Raw genomic sequence first — 14,974 nt, 5'->3', positions numbered from 1 at the left:
TACTCAGTTCCAGAAAGAGGATAATAAGCTAGTTACATACACGTCAGGTGGGTCGACGACAACCGTTGACTACCTGATGGTGCGTAGGCGAGATAGGGGGCACCTCCGAGACACAAAGGTGATCCCGTGGGAGGAGGCTGTTTCACAGCACCACTTGGTTGTCTGCGACGTAAGGGTGAAAGGTGCGAGGAGAGCTCGGCGGGTGAAGTACCAACCGAGAATGAAGGTGTGGAGGTTGAAAGAGGTGACAGTAAGGGAGGAATTAAAAGAGAGGCTGAGTAGGGTCGAGGATGATGTGGTTGAGCTTGAAAGTGGTTGGATGTCAATGAAAGCTAGTCTGTTGGGAGCCGTTGGTGAGGTATGTGGATGGACAAAAGGACCACCGAGGCACTCGGAAACATGGTGGTGGGATGATGAAGTTGGAAAGAGGATTGACGAGAAGAGGAAGAAGTTCAAGGAGTGGCAGAAGGCGAAGGGTACGGGAGCAGAAACAGCAGAGCATGAAAGTTATAAGGCAGCCAGGAAGTCTGCAAAGAAAGAGGTAGCAAAGGCGCAGGAGGCATGTAGGAAAATGTTCGGAGAACGCTTGGATTCGGAAGAGGGTCAGAAAGCAGTATTCAGGATTGCAAAGCAGATAGCGAAAGAGAGGTGTGATGTGATGGGGGTGAGCTGCTTGAAGGATGAAGTGGGACAAATCGTTGTCGACCCAGATGGAATTAAAGGAAGATGGAAAAGATATATGGAAATGCTGTTGAATACAGAGAATGAATGGGATGGCAACATAGAGAGTAACCCAGTTTTAGGACCGGCAGAGAAGATAACTGAGAAGGAAGTTGAGGAAGCGATAAAAGCAATGAAGGGTAGAAAAGCGGGAGCGCCGACGGTAGTTGTGGGAGATATGTTGAAGGCAGCAGGAAGTTGGGGTGTGAAGAGAATGACAGAGATCTGTAATCTGGTGGTGTAAGAAGGCCGCATTCCAGTGAATTGGGAACTGAGTACCCTCGTCCCTCTATACAAGGGGAAAGGTGACCCTCTGGAGTGTGGCTCGTACCGAGCGATAAAGTTATTGGAGCATGGAATGAAGGTAATGGAAAGGGTGTTGGAGAGGAGGATAAGGAAGAAAGTGAAGATCGACGAAATGCAGTTTGGATTTATGCCAGGAAGAGGAACGACAGACACGCTTTTCATTGTGAGGCAGTTGCAGGAGAAGTACATGGAGAAGAGGAAGAAGTTGTTTCTTGGGTTTGTTGATCTGGAGAAAGCATTCGATCGGGTTCCACGCAAAGTATTGACATGGGCATTGAGGAAGTCAGGAGTGGAGGAATGGTTGATCAGAGTAGTGATGGCAATGTACAAAAGAGCGCGCACAGCTGTAAGGACGAAGGACGGGAACAGTGGTGAGTTTGAGGTGAAGGTGGGAGTGCATCAGGGGTCGGTACTAAGTCCACTACTATTTGTAGCTGTGATGGAGGTGCTGGCTCAGAACGTAAAGGAGGGTTTACCGTGGGAGTTGTTGTATGCAGATGATCTGGTGTTGATTGCGGAAAGTATGGATGGACTGAAGGAAAAGATGAACACGTGGAAGGAATGTATGGAGACAAAAGGTCTGAAGGTGAATATCGGAAAGACGAAGGTGATGGCAAGTGGTAAAGCATGTGGTGAGGTGGAAAGAACTGGGAAGTGGCCCTGTGCTGTGTGTAGGAAGGGTGTCGGAGTGAACTCCATTCAGTGTACAATGTGCGCTGAGTGGGTTCATCAAAAATGTAGTGGTCTGAGAGGGTCATTAACCAGTGTGGCAGCTACATTCAAATGTAAGGTGTGCACAGAGGGAGCTGCAGATGGAGGAAATGTTGAGTTGGATCTTGGAGACGGCGTGAAGCTGGAAGGTGTGAAAACATTTTGCTACCTCGGAGACATGCTGAATGGAGAAGGTGGATCAGACTCGGCAACGGTTGCTCGAGTGAGATGTGCATGGAAGAAGTTTCGGGAATTGAGTGGCGTGCTGATGATGAGGGGAGTGTCGTTGAAGCTGAAGGGAAAGGTGTATGCTGCATGTGTGAGAAGTGTTATGATTTGTGGGAGCGAGACATGGGTAATGAACGTAGAGCAGCAACGAAGGTTGGAAAGGGTGGAAATGCGAATGGTTCGACGGATGTGCGGAGTATCGTTGAGAGAGAGGAAGACAAATGATGAATTTGCGAAAGATGATGGGAACAGAGCCTGTGATTGATGCTGTGAAGAGGAACAGGTTGAGATGGTTTGGTCATGTGTTGAGGAAGGATGAAAGTGACTGGTTGAGAAGAGTGATGGAAATGAATGTAGAAGGAAGTAGAAGACGGGGAAGACCGAGAAAGACTTGGCTAAAGATGGTGGAAGAAGAAATGCGGGCAAGGGGGTTAACAAGGAGAGATGCAGAAAATAGGGCAAAATGGAGAAGATTGTCATGGGGACCGCAAGGCTAACCCCCGCTCTAGCAGGGAAAATGGCCTTTAAAATGCATGTTGTTGTTGTTGTACTCAGAAGGGAGGAAAGTCGAAATTGTGTGCGAAGAATCTTTGTTCATTTCAAAAATGAAAAGAAGAAGGTTCACTCGACATGCATGCAATGCATAGAAATATGTTTGTGAATGAAATGCGATTAGGAAACTGCTCCAAGTTGGACGACGATGATACAAAGCAGAATCTGACTTCTTGAGTAAAGCTCCATGCTATCAGCATTTTGATGAGGCAAAGAAACATGAAAATTCAATTACAGACAGGGAAAAGATATAACCAGCGTTGTTTGTGAATTGAGCAAAACAAGCACCTTGGCTTTTTCCATGAATTTTGTACATATTTGAAGAGCAACAATGCAGTTTTGTTGAGCATTTTTGTATTTGGAGGATATACAAAAAAGACAGTCATGAAGCACGGCCAAAAAATTGCCCAATTAACGAGTGCCAATTTTTCTTTAAACTATATTAAATTACTTGCAGGCCAAATACAACACCTTTAAAAGTTAGGACGCCATTTGGCCCATCATGCCTGTGCTATACCAACACCATATTAAACTGGAGTGAAGTCGATGGTGTGCCATCGCAAATCCACATGCCTCTCACCTAAAACAAAGTCTAAAGATGGCAAAAAGTTCCACCAGGAATGATCTAACATCAAATTTGAGTTTAAAAAAAAGTCCCCCCCCCCCGTTTTGACCCCTGCGACCCAAAGTCCCCACCCCATGGGGCATAAACCAGGGGTGGAATCCAAAAAATCGTTATATATTTCATGCGTCACCCAATGTTGATTGCATATACAAAGTTTCATTAAAAATGTTTTAAAAAGTGCCCATAACTGCTTTCTATGGTATTTGACCTTTTTACCAAGCCTGAGGTGGCGGAGCCAAAAGTGAGACTGCTCATGCATATTCGCGCCATGTGATGATCATAACTACAAAGTTTGGTGAATTTCTGTACAACCGTTTAGAAGATAGATGGACAGAAGGATAGACAGACAGACAAACGGAGCCGATTACAATATCCCCCACACCCCCCATCTGCTCCCCTCCCCCACCCCCCCCCCCCCCCCCCACTGTTTTTTTTTTAAGTGAAGGGATAATAAATCCCTGAAGCTAATGACTTGATGTTATTGAGGGGATAGGGAGGAGGGAGTGGGGATGAGAAAAGTTTGGTAGGCTCAGGGACAGCCCCCATGGTCTTTATAAAACAATTTTTTTTAAATTGGGTGGAGGGAGAAGGGACAGTGGGCAAAGGCAGTTTTAGGATGGCAAATGCACAAACACCGACCCCACATTATGTTTTGCTGAGACCCTCTCACAGACGTCACAAATCGTCATGACAGATGTACACAATAAACCATCCACATTCAAACTACCGACACGTCCTACCAATATATTCATTTAAAATGGTATGCACACTTGGAGTCCATTCATGTTCTGCCTAGAAAGTCACTGATGCACCAAGGTGATTCATCAATGAAAGATCTTCAACGATTTGCTTCAATGTTACCTGCTTTACCTCACACATTTCACCTTGGATTCATCTGACAATGGAGTGAATGTTGCATACAACTGATTGCGAATAACTTAAATGACCAGATCAGGGCTGTGTGATATTTCCATATTATCGGCTCGACAAGACATTGAAAAAAACAGTCCTAAGAAACAGTGAGTTTCCTCTTTGGAATATTAGTAAGCACAAGCCTACCAGACCTCGCCCATTTCAATTGTCCATTGTCCATGATCATATACTCACCATGTCGAGTTAGACACGTCATCTGCTTCTTCTTCATTTTCTAAAGCCAGGAACGGACAGGTGGCGGCATCATCATCCTCGGAACGCATGCGTCCAACGATGCTTAACCCATGGACTTTGCAATCAATTCCTGAGCTGCGGCATTGCCGGATGGCGATCTCAATGAAGCGATAATACTGCAGGGTTTCGATGATTGAAAAATAAAAAAAATAAAAGTCCTTTTTCTGCATCCTCTGAATATTATTGTACCCAGCATAAAAATAGCCGACATTTTAAGCAAATCCAGGAAAAAAGTTCAAGAAATAGTTTTAGAAAACGACAAGTATAAAAAAAAATGCATCCCATGATAAGAAACAAAAATTATTGCTAAAATGTTTTGGGATGGAAACGTGAGGTGGATACCTCAGTGCAATCAGACAATAGTGTCACAACAATGTCTGCCGGGGTGATGTGAATAGTCTTCAGCTCCACGAGTGATGTCAGAGAACTGCCACCTGCAAGAAACAACCATACAGGAAGAGGTAAGAAATCTTCTTTCTTTAAATTAATCCAACAGTGCTTTGACAGTTCCAATTCAAACCATGGATACTCAGGAAAACCAACACCTAATCATCAACAACGAATTCTAAAGCATTGCAGTGACACTGTCCCCACGGCAGAGAAGAATGCCCTTGGCTGAAATGGCACTCACCTGAGATAACAACAAATGAAGGCATGTAGCTACCATCTGAAGGGTGCACAGTCATCTTAAGTCTGTACAAAAGCACGTCCGGGAAGATCTCAAGACGCATCCAGTGCTAGGCCAGGACACAAGGATAACAACAATGTCAAAATAACAGAATTAGAGTAAAGGAAACTTTAAAAAGTGTTAATAAACGAGACACACCAAGACCCAAAGGAAAATTAACACTTTTCATATTTAAATTTTTCCCCTCCAGATAAAACCGTTTCCTCTGTATTTCATCATTACATATTGTTATGAAAATTTAAGAGTTAATGAAGGGTTAATTATTAATTATTTATCTCATAATGAATGTTAGCACAAGTCTTTTTGTAAACCCACAGTTAGCAAACCACCAGAATCCGATGTATAGGAAGCTTATTTTTGACCTAGCCCTCGTGTCTGTCGCTTTTCCCTCAGTAATTAACAAACACGAAATGGTCCCCCATTGTCATTTTTCATCTTCCCCACATGTCCCAAGTAAACATTGTGTCCGAGTGTGCGACTTCCTACAAGTTATGGGTGAATATGCTGCGTCAACATGTTTGAGCCTCATGTTCAGATGAGATAGTGGCAACATGTGAGCTAATTTATCGCTGCAAGAGCACGTAAGCAACCCTTCGAGGCAGGCAGGGTGGGGAAGGTGGGCGTGGGAGGAGATCTGTGATCGGAGGGCCTTGAACAGGGGGTCGGAGGGAACTAGGGGGGGGGGTGTGGTGGTCCGAGATCCATGAATATATAAACCAGCAGTGCTCAGATTATGGATCGGCTATCTGCCCAGCAAAGGAGGGAGGGAAGTAGAGAGTCGGGAGAGTGGTTGTCAGAAGAAGGGTTTGAGAGACCCAAAGAAAGTCAGAAGGAGTGAGGGCGAGTCAGTGCCACAGCTGCACATGGACATGAACATGGACCTGGAGAGTGATGAAGCCAGCCACTGGAGCATCTCACACACCCACTTTGAGCCTCTTGACATTCCAGAAAAAGGGAAGACCACAAGAACATCCACCTCATCCATCCTGTCGATTCTTTCATTGTCTTGTGTCCCTGAACAAGTCTGTCTGTGATAACATTCGTTTAAGGTGTAGGCAAGGAAACTGTCCAGGTAAGCATGCCAGTGAGTTTCGATATCATCTTTATTCATTGTCTTCTTGCTATGGCCCTATCCTCATCATTTATTAAATCAATAATTTTTAAAAAGTGCATTCACAGTGTATTTGGAGCCACAGACCCATCCTCCAGCATAACCAGATTCTTCTCAAAACCGCAAGCAAGTGCTGCAACTACCGTACAGCTTGTTTGATTGAACATAACCACACGACAACACGGAGACACCCCACGTTTACAAAACGCCTCTGCTCGGCATCTTAGGAGTTCATCTCCGGCAGCCGTGCATTGCTCGTTATGGAGACCGAGTCTTCATAACATTTTCCACAATTTGTTTATCTTTTTGTCCTTCTTCTCTATATATGGGAGATGCCACACTTTTGTTCATATACATATATATACAAATATACATATATGTGTGTGTGTGTGTACATGGCATATGTATATATATATATATGAGGAAAGGAAATGAATGGGAAGGAATCCACACGTGTGAAGAGATCTTGGATATAAATGCGGTATTGGGAGACGGCACATTGGAAATACTGAAGTGAAGATAGACAACATACACAAAGAGGATTCCAAAATCAGGAATAAAGGAGGTAAATTAATGCAAGTCGGCAATCAGTCTGCACTTTGGGAAGGTGAGCTGGTGAGGGCTTCTTGAAGAACTCATGCGACCTGGTTTGGCCTAGGGAAGGCAGAGGGTAGCATCGGGCAGGAGGAGAAAGGCCTTGCGAGCTCGCAGATGGTGCATTACCATCTCATGTCATCCCCCAATCCCCATATCTACCCTAACCTAACCCAACCCTCTTACTCACAACTTACTGTTTCCTCCACTCCTCATTCTCCACTTTTCTCTTCTATCAGTCACTTGCTTATATCATGTCATCACCACGCTGTCACTTTGCTCCCTTTCTAGCCTTTGTCACATCACTCTTCTATGAGCCTCGATCTTACTTGTGATTTGGCCGAATACAGGACAATTTGTAAGCGAAAGGATTCTCCTCAAATATCAGTTGTATTTTATATGTGTGGGATAGCGAGCCAATCAGTTGGAAACCTTTCCATGCAATTTACTTCCCATGCAAAAGGGCATAAACACTTATCACACACGAATAACATGCATGAGTGAATAAACAAATGGATGTTTATGATTCGGTCAAACAAATGTGTGAAAGAACAAATGCAACCAAAATAAAATCCGACAGCAATCCACAGTTTTGTGCTCAATTGACTGAAAATAACAATGCAACCAGTATTTGCTGATGGGCATGATACATTTCAAGATTGCACACAAAGTAAGAAAAAAAGCCCTGCATGGTAATCACCTGCAGGTTATGTTGTGCCCAGGCACAAAAAGTAACGCAAGCTAACTTGGATACCTTTCCCTGTGAGCCAGCTGATTGCCAGCAAGAGTCAGAGTCGAAGAGTTGCGTAGCCTGCCCTGTGGCAGATGAAGTCCACACATGGGATACAACATGTGTCCAGTCCTCAATGAGTGTGCCGAGCAAACCACCGGTGTGCCGACGGCCATGTCGCCCCGCCCGCCCCGCAAATACAGCTGTCTGCCCTGCGGAATTATAAATAAATTACAGGCAAAGTGCTTTCACTTTCTGGGGGAATGAATATGAAAGGATCAAATAAAAGGGTTCCGAAAGAGGTTAAACAGACTGCCAAGCTCAGCCATCTACTCACAAGGCTCATTGATTCGGTCAAAGAGATGCCGCGTTGTGTGTTTCTTTCCCTTGAAGCAGTTTTCACAAAAATCAAAGTCATCACAGTTTCTGCACTTGTACCTTGGCCCAATTATAGGATAAACATGGCAGCCATCACATCTGAAAAACAACGATACATGTTGGCCAACTCAGAATGTACTTCTCACAAACTTAAAAAACGGTTTTACCAAATAAGGACACAATAAAGCAGAATTTCTAGAATGATTCAATGCATCTTCGTTGCTTGAGGTGTGAATTGGTTGGTTGTCGTACAAATTTAGTGATGACTCACAAGACTGAAATACAACGTTGGATTAATGCAAGCAGGGGTGAGGATAGGGTGAATTCAGGCATGAGAGAATAGAGTGAATGCAGGCAGGGGTGAGGGCAAAGTGAATGCAGGCAGGGGTGAGCATAGAGTGAATGCAGGCAGGGGTGAGCGTAGAGTGAATACAGCTAGGGATGAGCAAAGAGTGAATGCAGCTAGGGATGAGCATAGATTGAATGCAGCTAGGGGTGAGGGCAAAGTGAATGCAGCTAGGGGTGAGGGCAAAGTGAATGCAGCTAGGGGTGAGGGCAAAGTGAATGCAGCTAGGGGTGAGGGCAAAGTGAATGCAGGCAGTGGTGAGGGCAAAGTGAATGCAGGCAGGGGTGAGCATAGAGTGAATGCAGGCAGGGGTGAGCGTAGAGTGAATACAGCTAGGGATGAGCAAAGAGTGAATGCAGCTAGGGATGAGCATAGAGTGAATGCAGCTAGGGGTGAGGGCAAAGTGAATGCAGCCAGTGGTGAGGGCAAAGTGAATGCAGCTAGGGGTGAGCATAGAGTGAATGCAGCTAGGGATGAGCAAAGAGTGAATGCAGCTAGGGATGAGCAAAGAGTGAATGCAGGCAGGGGTGAGCGTAGAGTGAATACAGCTAGGGATGAGCAAAGAGTGAATGCAGCTAGGGATGAGCATAGAGTGAATGCAGCTAGGGGTGAGGGCAAAGTGAATGCAGCCAGTGGTGAGGGCAAAGTGAATGCAGCTAGGGGTGAGCATAGAGTGAATGCAGCTAGGGATGAGCAAAGAGTGAATGCAGCTAGGGATGAGCAAAGAGTGAATGCAGGCAGGGGTGAGGATAGAGTGAATGCAGCTAGGGATGAGCAAAGAGTGAATGCAGCTAGGGATGAGCAAAGAGTGAATGCAGGCAGGGGTGAGGATAGAGCGAATGCAGGCAGGGGTGAGGATAGAGCGATAGCATGAATGTAATCAATAAACAAACAAATAAGTATCTGCAACTTGTTCACTTACTATAGTTTCAACTGATATGTGAATGAAACCGACAGGCTTGTTTTGATCCCTAAAATTATGTTAACAATGCTAAAATGGAAAAGGGATGATCAAAATCATAAAATTGAATTATTATTTGGCTGAGGCAGAGCAAAGGGAGGTTGGGACTGTTTATTCTTGATGTGTGAAACACCCTGCAACCGATGCCTGCAGAAAACAGGCCTTTTGGAATGCCGGACACCATTTTCCATCCAATCATCAACTAACTTTGTTCAAACATTCTCCTTGGGTAGAATGAAATTAATGAATGATCGCTTTAAGGCCATTTTCCCCGCTAGAGCGGGGGTTAGCCTTGCGGGCCCCATGACAATCATGGTTCCCTGTTTGAGGCAATGTTTTTATGGCCGGATGCCCTTCCTGACGCCAACCCTTGGTCGCCTCTTACGATGCGCAGGGATACGGTGTACCTATTCTAAACCGGGGTACACACCAGGATCATTCATCCCAGCAAGCATTCATCCTTGGGTAGGCACTCTTATATTAAAAGTTTTGTGTCAATAGCTCGAGTGGTTGCAGAGAAAACAAATTTAAAAGTGAATAGAGGTGAAAAATGAGGGCGGAAGAAAAAAAGTCAGAACCTCGACCACCGTTCCACAACATGGTCAAGGATGGTTGTGGACTCCTATTACACAACAACAACAACAACATGCATTTTAAGGCCATTTTCCCTGCTAGAGCGGGGGTTAGCCTTGCGGCCCCCATGACAATCTTCTCCATTTTGCCCTATTTTCTGCATCTCCCCTTGTTAACCCCCTTGCCCGCATTTCTTCTTCCACCATCTTTGGCCAAGTCTTTCTCGGTCTTCCCCGTCCTCTACTTCCTTCTACATTCATTTCCATCACTCTTCTCAACCAGTCACTTTCATCCTTCCTCAACACATGACCAAACCATCTCAACCTCTTCCTCTTCACAGCATCCATCACAGGCTCTATTCCCAGTTGTGGACTCCTATTACGAGTTGATAATAAACAGACAACAGTTTTGTTTGACTTGGGAGGACTTGGAGGCAACATTCTGGAAGAAATAAAAAAACACCAGATATGTCAATGACATAACGTGAGTGACGGAACCAAGGAACCACCTTTAGAGGCCATTTTCCCCCGCAGAGCAGGGGTTGGCCTTTTTGGGGCACCGTGGTCCCCTTTTTGAAGCAATGTTTTATGGCCGGATGCCCTTCCTGCCGCCAACCCTGTTAGTCGCCTCTTGCGACACACAGGGAATTGCCAGTGAACTGGTACTCAAACAACGTGACAATACAACACTTATTAATTTACCATTTATACCTACCCAATTCATCCATCGACGATAACCTCCACCGAGCAATGTGTCACTTAAACTTAAGGTATTGTTTCTCCCGAGGAAATAACAAAACAACAACAAAAGGGCCAACAACTTGGCAATGCTGCATGTGCACAAAAATATGTTGTAAGCATACGTGACGGTTGGATGGCTACTTGGAACAAGTTCCATTTCAGAGAGAAGGCCCGTCCAATGGGATTGCTGTGGAAAGTCAACAATGACATCCTTGCCATTGGCACTGAAAGCTGCAAAGAAAAACAAAGAAGTTCATTCTGGATCAACTTTGTCCACTTTTAGCATACAAACACCCCGTTGTGGGGAGAGTCGTAGGTATTTTAATGAAGAAAATCTCTCGTCTACAGCTGAGAGGAAGAGCCACCACAATGGCAAGCTTCATGCTTTTTAGATCTTACCCAAAGATGATACACTGCAAACCCTCAAATGAAGGAGGCAACAGTCGTATATCCCATACAAAACATTGCAATGCCAGAAACTGTTGAGTTTTTAAAACTGAACAACATGCATCACGTCACTGAAGTTAAAGGCATAGCTGAAAACCAAACGGCTGTTGTTGACAGGTCATACAAGTAAATAAAAAACTAAAAAGGGAAGATATATTATTTCGACTAAATAATTTTTAAAAACATTGTGTGAGCAGCAATATCAATGGAAATGGCCACCTGCGATTGTAAATCACAAAAAAATCTGAACGTTTGTGAGGGAAGAAAAGGATTCGAAAGATGTGCATGTACCTTTTACAACACCAACACTTCGATGGTTCACTGATCCCCATTTATACTTTGGGGTAACAACCGTGGCTTTGACTCGCACTTTGTCTCCAATCTTTATGTGCGAGTACGATGTTTGTGGGGGGTACCCTGATGTGGAGAAAGTTTCATGTAAATTTCATCATAAATAAACAAAATGCATTCTGGAAATAAAGCCGGTGTGTGTGTGTGTGTGTGTGTGTGTGTGCGTGTGTGTGTGTGTGTATGTATGTGTGTGTGTGTGTGTGTGTATGTATGTGTGTATGTGTGTGTATGTGTGTGTGTGTGTCTGTGTGTGTTTGTACATGTATGTATGTGTGTGTATGTGGGTGTGGGTGTGGGTGTGGGTGTGTGGGTGTGTGTGTGTGTGTGTGTGTGTGTGTATACATATATTTATGTAGTGGTGAAGTCTAGTTTTGAAGCAGGTCATCACATGTGTGGAACCTTGATTTGTTGTTAAAGAAAAATGCAGGTAAGTACGTAAAATAACAAAAATGATCAACATTTGGACGATTCATTCCTACCAAGGATCTCTAAATGGACGTAGCGCACCCAGTAGGTTCCCGACTTCTGCTGCCACTCACACTGCACATTGAGATCATGCAGGCTATCCCTGTCGAGTTTTACTACCTTCCCCACATCACCCTCCGACACTTCTTCATACGCTCGACAGCAACGCACCATCATTCCCAACTGTGCCAAGAGGTGAGATAACGATAGAGGAAAGAATTGAGATTAGCTTTGCTCATGTGTTCCAGAAAAATATACTGTAATTTTGTACACTAAATTATGGCAGAACAATACTTACTCAATAACGACACAAAATAAGGATTGGCCGACTTAAAAAAAAAAAAACAACCTTCCCTCATTCGAGTACAATTATTGCAAGGCAAGATTAATTCCCATTTTCCTAACGCCTTGCAAGTAAACAATTTCACAATTTGAAAGAGAGAGAAAGAAAACAGAGAAAATCCTGTTTATGGCCTATTCATGGACCAGGTTCCATTGTTTTTGTCCCTTGTCCCTCCAAGGTCACAAATGGGGGACATTAAAATGAGCTCCGACCGAACAACCAATCATCCATCCACGTACTTTTGTGTATGTGATATTCCAAGAACCGATGAACATTTGGCGTTCATATTACAGATATCTTTTCCTCATGGCATTATCTCAACCTGATTAGACCACAACTGTGATTGGCTGAATTATGTTGCCATGGCAAACATCTCAGTAACTTGGCTTGTTCTTCATAAATCACATTTTATAAATAAAAAGTGCAACAGAAATGCTGGTAAATTCCTGCAATTAATTAAACGTCACATATGTGAAACTTTGTCATCTTTAATGTCACATATGTGAAAATGGGCAGGCAAAGACACTCAATGATCAGGTACACATTTGGCTCATCTCACCTGAATGCTGTCTCTGACATACACAGCATACTCGTCATTACAAAGGAAGTCCCCTCTCTTCTTGAATTTCTGGCTCTCCGTTACAAATGTATGGGATGAGTAAGGCAAATCTGAGTGCTGTGAGTACAAGTAGAACGACGATTAAAATAAAACCAAAAAAAACAACAATTTTAAATGCAAATTTTGTTCATGTTGGATATTTGGACACGACTCTCGAAGTACACAACCCATGGTGCTAAGATAACAGGTTTAGATCCCACAAACTGTGTTGAATTGCCCATTACCCAGTAATTGCTTTGTAATTCATGTTAACTTAAAATACACACATCATCTAATGACCTTGTCTTACACATGGCATATGTATTTAAGCTTTTCTCAGAGCTATCAGTGAATGAATGAATGAATGATCGTTTTAAGGCCATTTTCCCCGCTAGAGCGGGGGTTAGCCTTGCGGGCCCCATGACAATCATGGTTCCCTGTTTGAGGCAATGTTTTTATGGCCGGATGCCCTTCCTGACGCCAACCCTTGGTCGCCTCTTACGATGCGCAGGGATACGGTGTACCTATTCTAAACCGGGATACACACCGGGATCATTCCGGGATCAGTGCAAAGAAATAATCAAAACCACAACATGCCACAAAACTGGCGACAAGCAAAGGTTATTGCTGTGACTGTAAAATCATCTGAAGATTTAAAGAACTTCAGGCCCATTGTTCTCTTCAACATGACATACAATCTCCGCAAAGGGATGCTGATACCCTTACATCACAAATTATAAAGAAACATTCAAACGACGCAAGCAAGGTTCTGGCCAGGCTTCAGTACATTTTACCAGGTTCTGGAAATTTACCACCTCCACTGAAGTGGGATACCAGTGCAAAAATATCACAGGAGTCATATTTATCAATCTCTCGGCCACCCACAACACTTTAGTGCGATGTCTTACTTCTTAAAGTGTCAAATGGTGGACAATGTGACTGCTTTCCTCCATGGTGGACAACAGACAACAATGTATGTACCTGGGAAGCATGGTAAGTATACCTCGTCTACTAAATATATATATACCGTTGGACCCCATATTCGCAGGAGATACGTTACTGGAAAATGCCGTGAATTGTGAAACCGCGAATGGTAGTGCATTGTTTCAATGGAAAAAGGGGGGATTGGGTCCCGAATCGCGAAAATCCGCGAATATCGAGGAACAAACTGCGAATGGCGAGGCAATATCCGCAAATGGTGAGGCAAATCCCATGAATGTCGACGAAAGTCCCGGAAAAGGCAAGGCAAAACCCGCGAATGTCAGCGATAATCCGCAAATGTCTATGAAAATCCACAAATGCATGCCGTGACTGTTTCAATGGGGGAAAAGGGAGACAGCTAATTGCGCTAATAGATACTGTGGAGTGTTTTCATACTGTACAGTAACTAGTGGGGATGAAGGAGTGTTTTCATACTGTACAGTAACTAGTGGGGATGACCTGTCATGCAACTGGTGGAATATCCCGCAAAGCTATCCACAGTGTGAATGGCGAGATATCCCGCGAAGTAATGTTTACCTGTGAACGGCGGTGGGATATCACATAAAGCTGGTCACAGTGTGAATGCCGGGATATCCCACGAAAGCCATGAAGACGCTAAGCACAGTGCCGCTAATGTAGAAGCAGGTCATGCATGCTCTCTGCTCATATATGTTTTTTTTTGCATATCTTCAGCTGCTTTGTGCATGACTGGTGAAAGATGGGTTATATAAATGTGTCAAGCTAGCGGCCCGTGAAAAATATTTTTTTTGCGCCCCTGAAAAACCGAGAATTTGTGGGACACGGCCGCAAATGGGGAAAAAGAGAATTTGTGGGACACTTTTCCGTGAATAAAGAAACAGGTCGCATTTTATCAACAATGAATACATGGAATACGCGGATAGTGGAACCGCAAATAGCGGTATGTATATATATACACACACACACAGTCGGAACCCGCTATAGTTGGAATCTACGATATAAGAGAGCCGTTGAGCTCTCTACGATATAAGAGAGGTGTGTGTGTGTGTGTGTGTGTGTGTGTGTGTGTGTGTGTGTGTGTGTGTGTGTGTGTGTGTGTGTGTGTGTCGGCATTTTTCTCAGAGATGGCTGAACGGATCTTCATCAAACTTTCAGATGTTCATCAGTGAGTGCCAGTGAGTATCATCAGTGAGTGAGTGAGTGCCTATGTAACAGAGTGGCAGATGTTGGAAGTGGGGATCCCGATGGGATGTACCATCTCCCCTATTTTGTTTGTGCTGGTTATGGAGTTGTTGATACGTGCGGTGAGTGAACATGGGAAAGAAGTAGAGCTAGCCCCTGGTCAGAGTTTGCCAGTGATGTTTGCATTCATGGATGACC

The 14,974-nt window shown here is 44.1% G+C and overlaps 1 protein-coding gene across 4 annotated transcripts in view; it reads right to left on the bottom strand.

The window, feature by feature from the left end:
• The window catches only part of HERC2 (HECT and RLD domain containing E3 ubiquitin protein ligase 2), a 425,948-nt gene that overhangs the window by 155,002 nt on the left and 255,972 nt on the right, over window positions 1–14,974 (bottom strand). For all 4 annotated transcript variants that reach the window (XM_078766738.1, XM_078766740.1, XM_068132745.2 and 1 more), the window contains exons 48-56: window positions 12,596–12,712; window positions 11,708–11,876; window positions 11,169–11,294; window positions 10,553–10,661; window positions 7,770–7,909; window positions 7,457–7,644; window positions 4,941–5,046; window positions 4,652–4,743; window positions 4,250–4,425 (exon numbers count right to left, since the gene is read on the bottom strand). In XM_078766738.1, the coding sequence (XP_078622864.1) occupies window positions 4,250–4,425; window positions 4,652–4,743; window positions 4,941–5,046; window positions 7,457–7,644; window positions 7,770–7,909; window positions 10,553–10,661; window positions 11,169–11,294; window positions 11,708–11,876; window positions 12,596–12,712 (1,223 nt within the window). The remainder of the gene's footprint in view (window positions 1–4,249; window positions 4,426–4,651; window positions 4,744–4,940; window positions 5,047–7,456; window positions 7,645–7,769; window positions 7,910–10,552; window positions 10,662–11,168; window positions 11,295–11,707; window positions 11,877–12,595; window positions 12,713–14,974) is intronic.

This window comes from Myxine glutinosa, chromosome 12 (assembly GCF_964187855.1).
Source record: "Myxine glutinosa chromosome 12, kmMyxGlut1.1, whole genome shotgun sequence".
In the NCBI taxonomy this organism is placed as follows: Eukaryota; Metazoa; Chordata; class Myxini; order Myxiniformes; family Myxinidae; genus Myxine; species Myxine glutinosa.
This window is presented reverse-complemented; position numbering and strand designations above follow the sequence as displayed.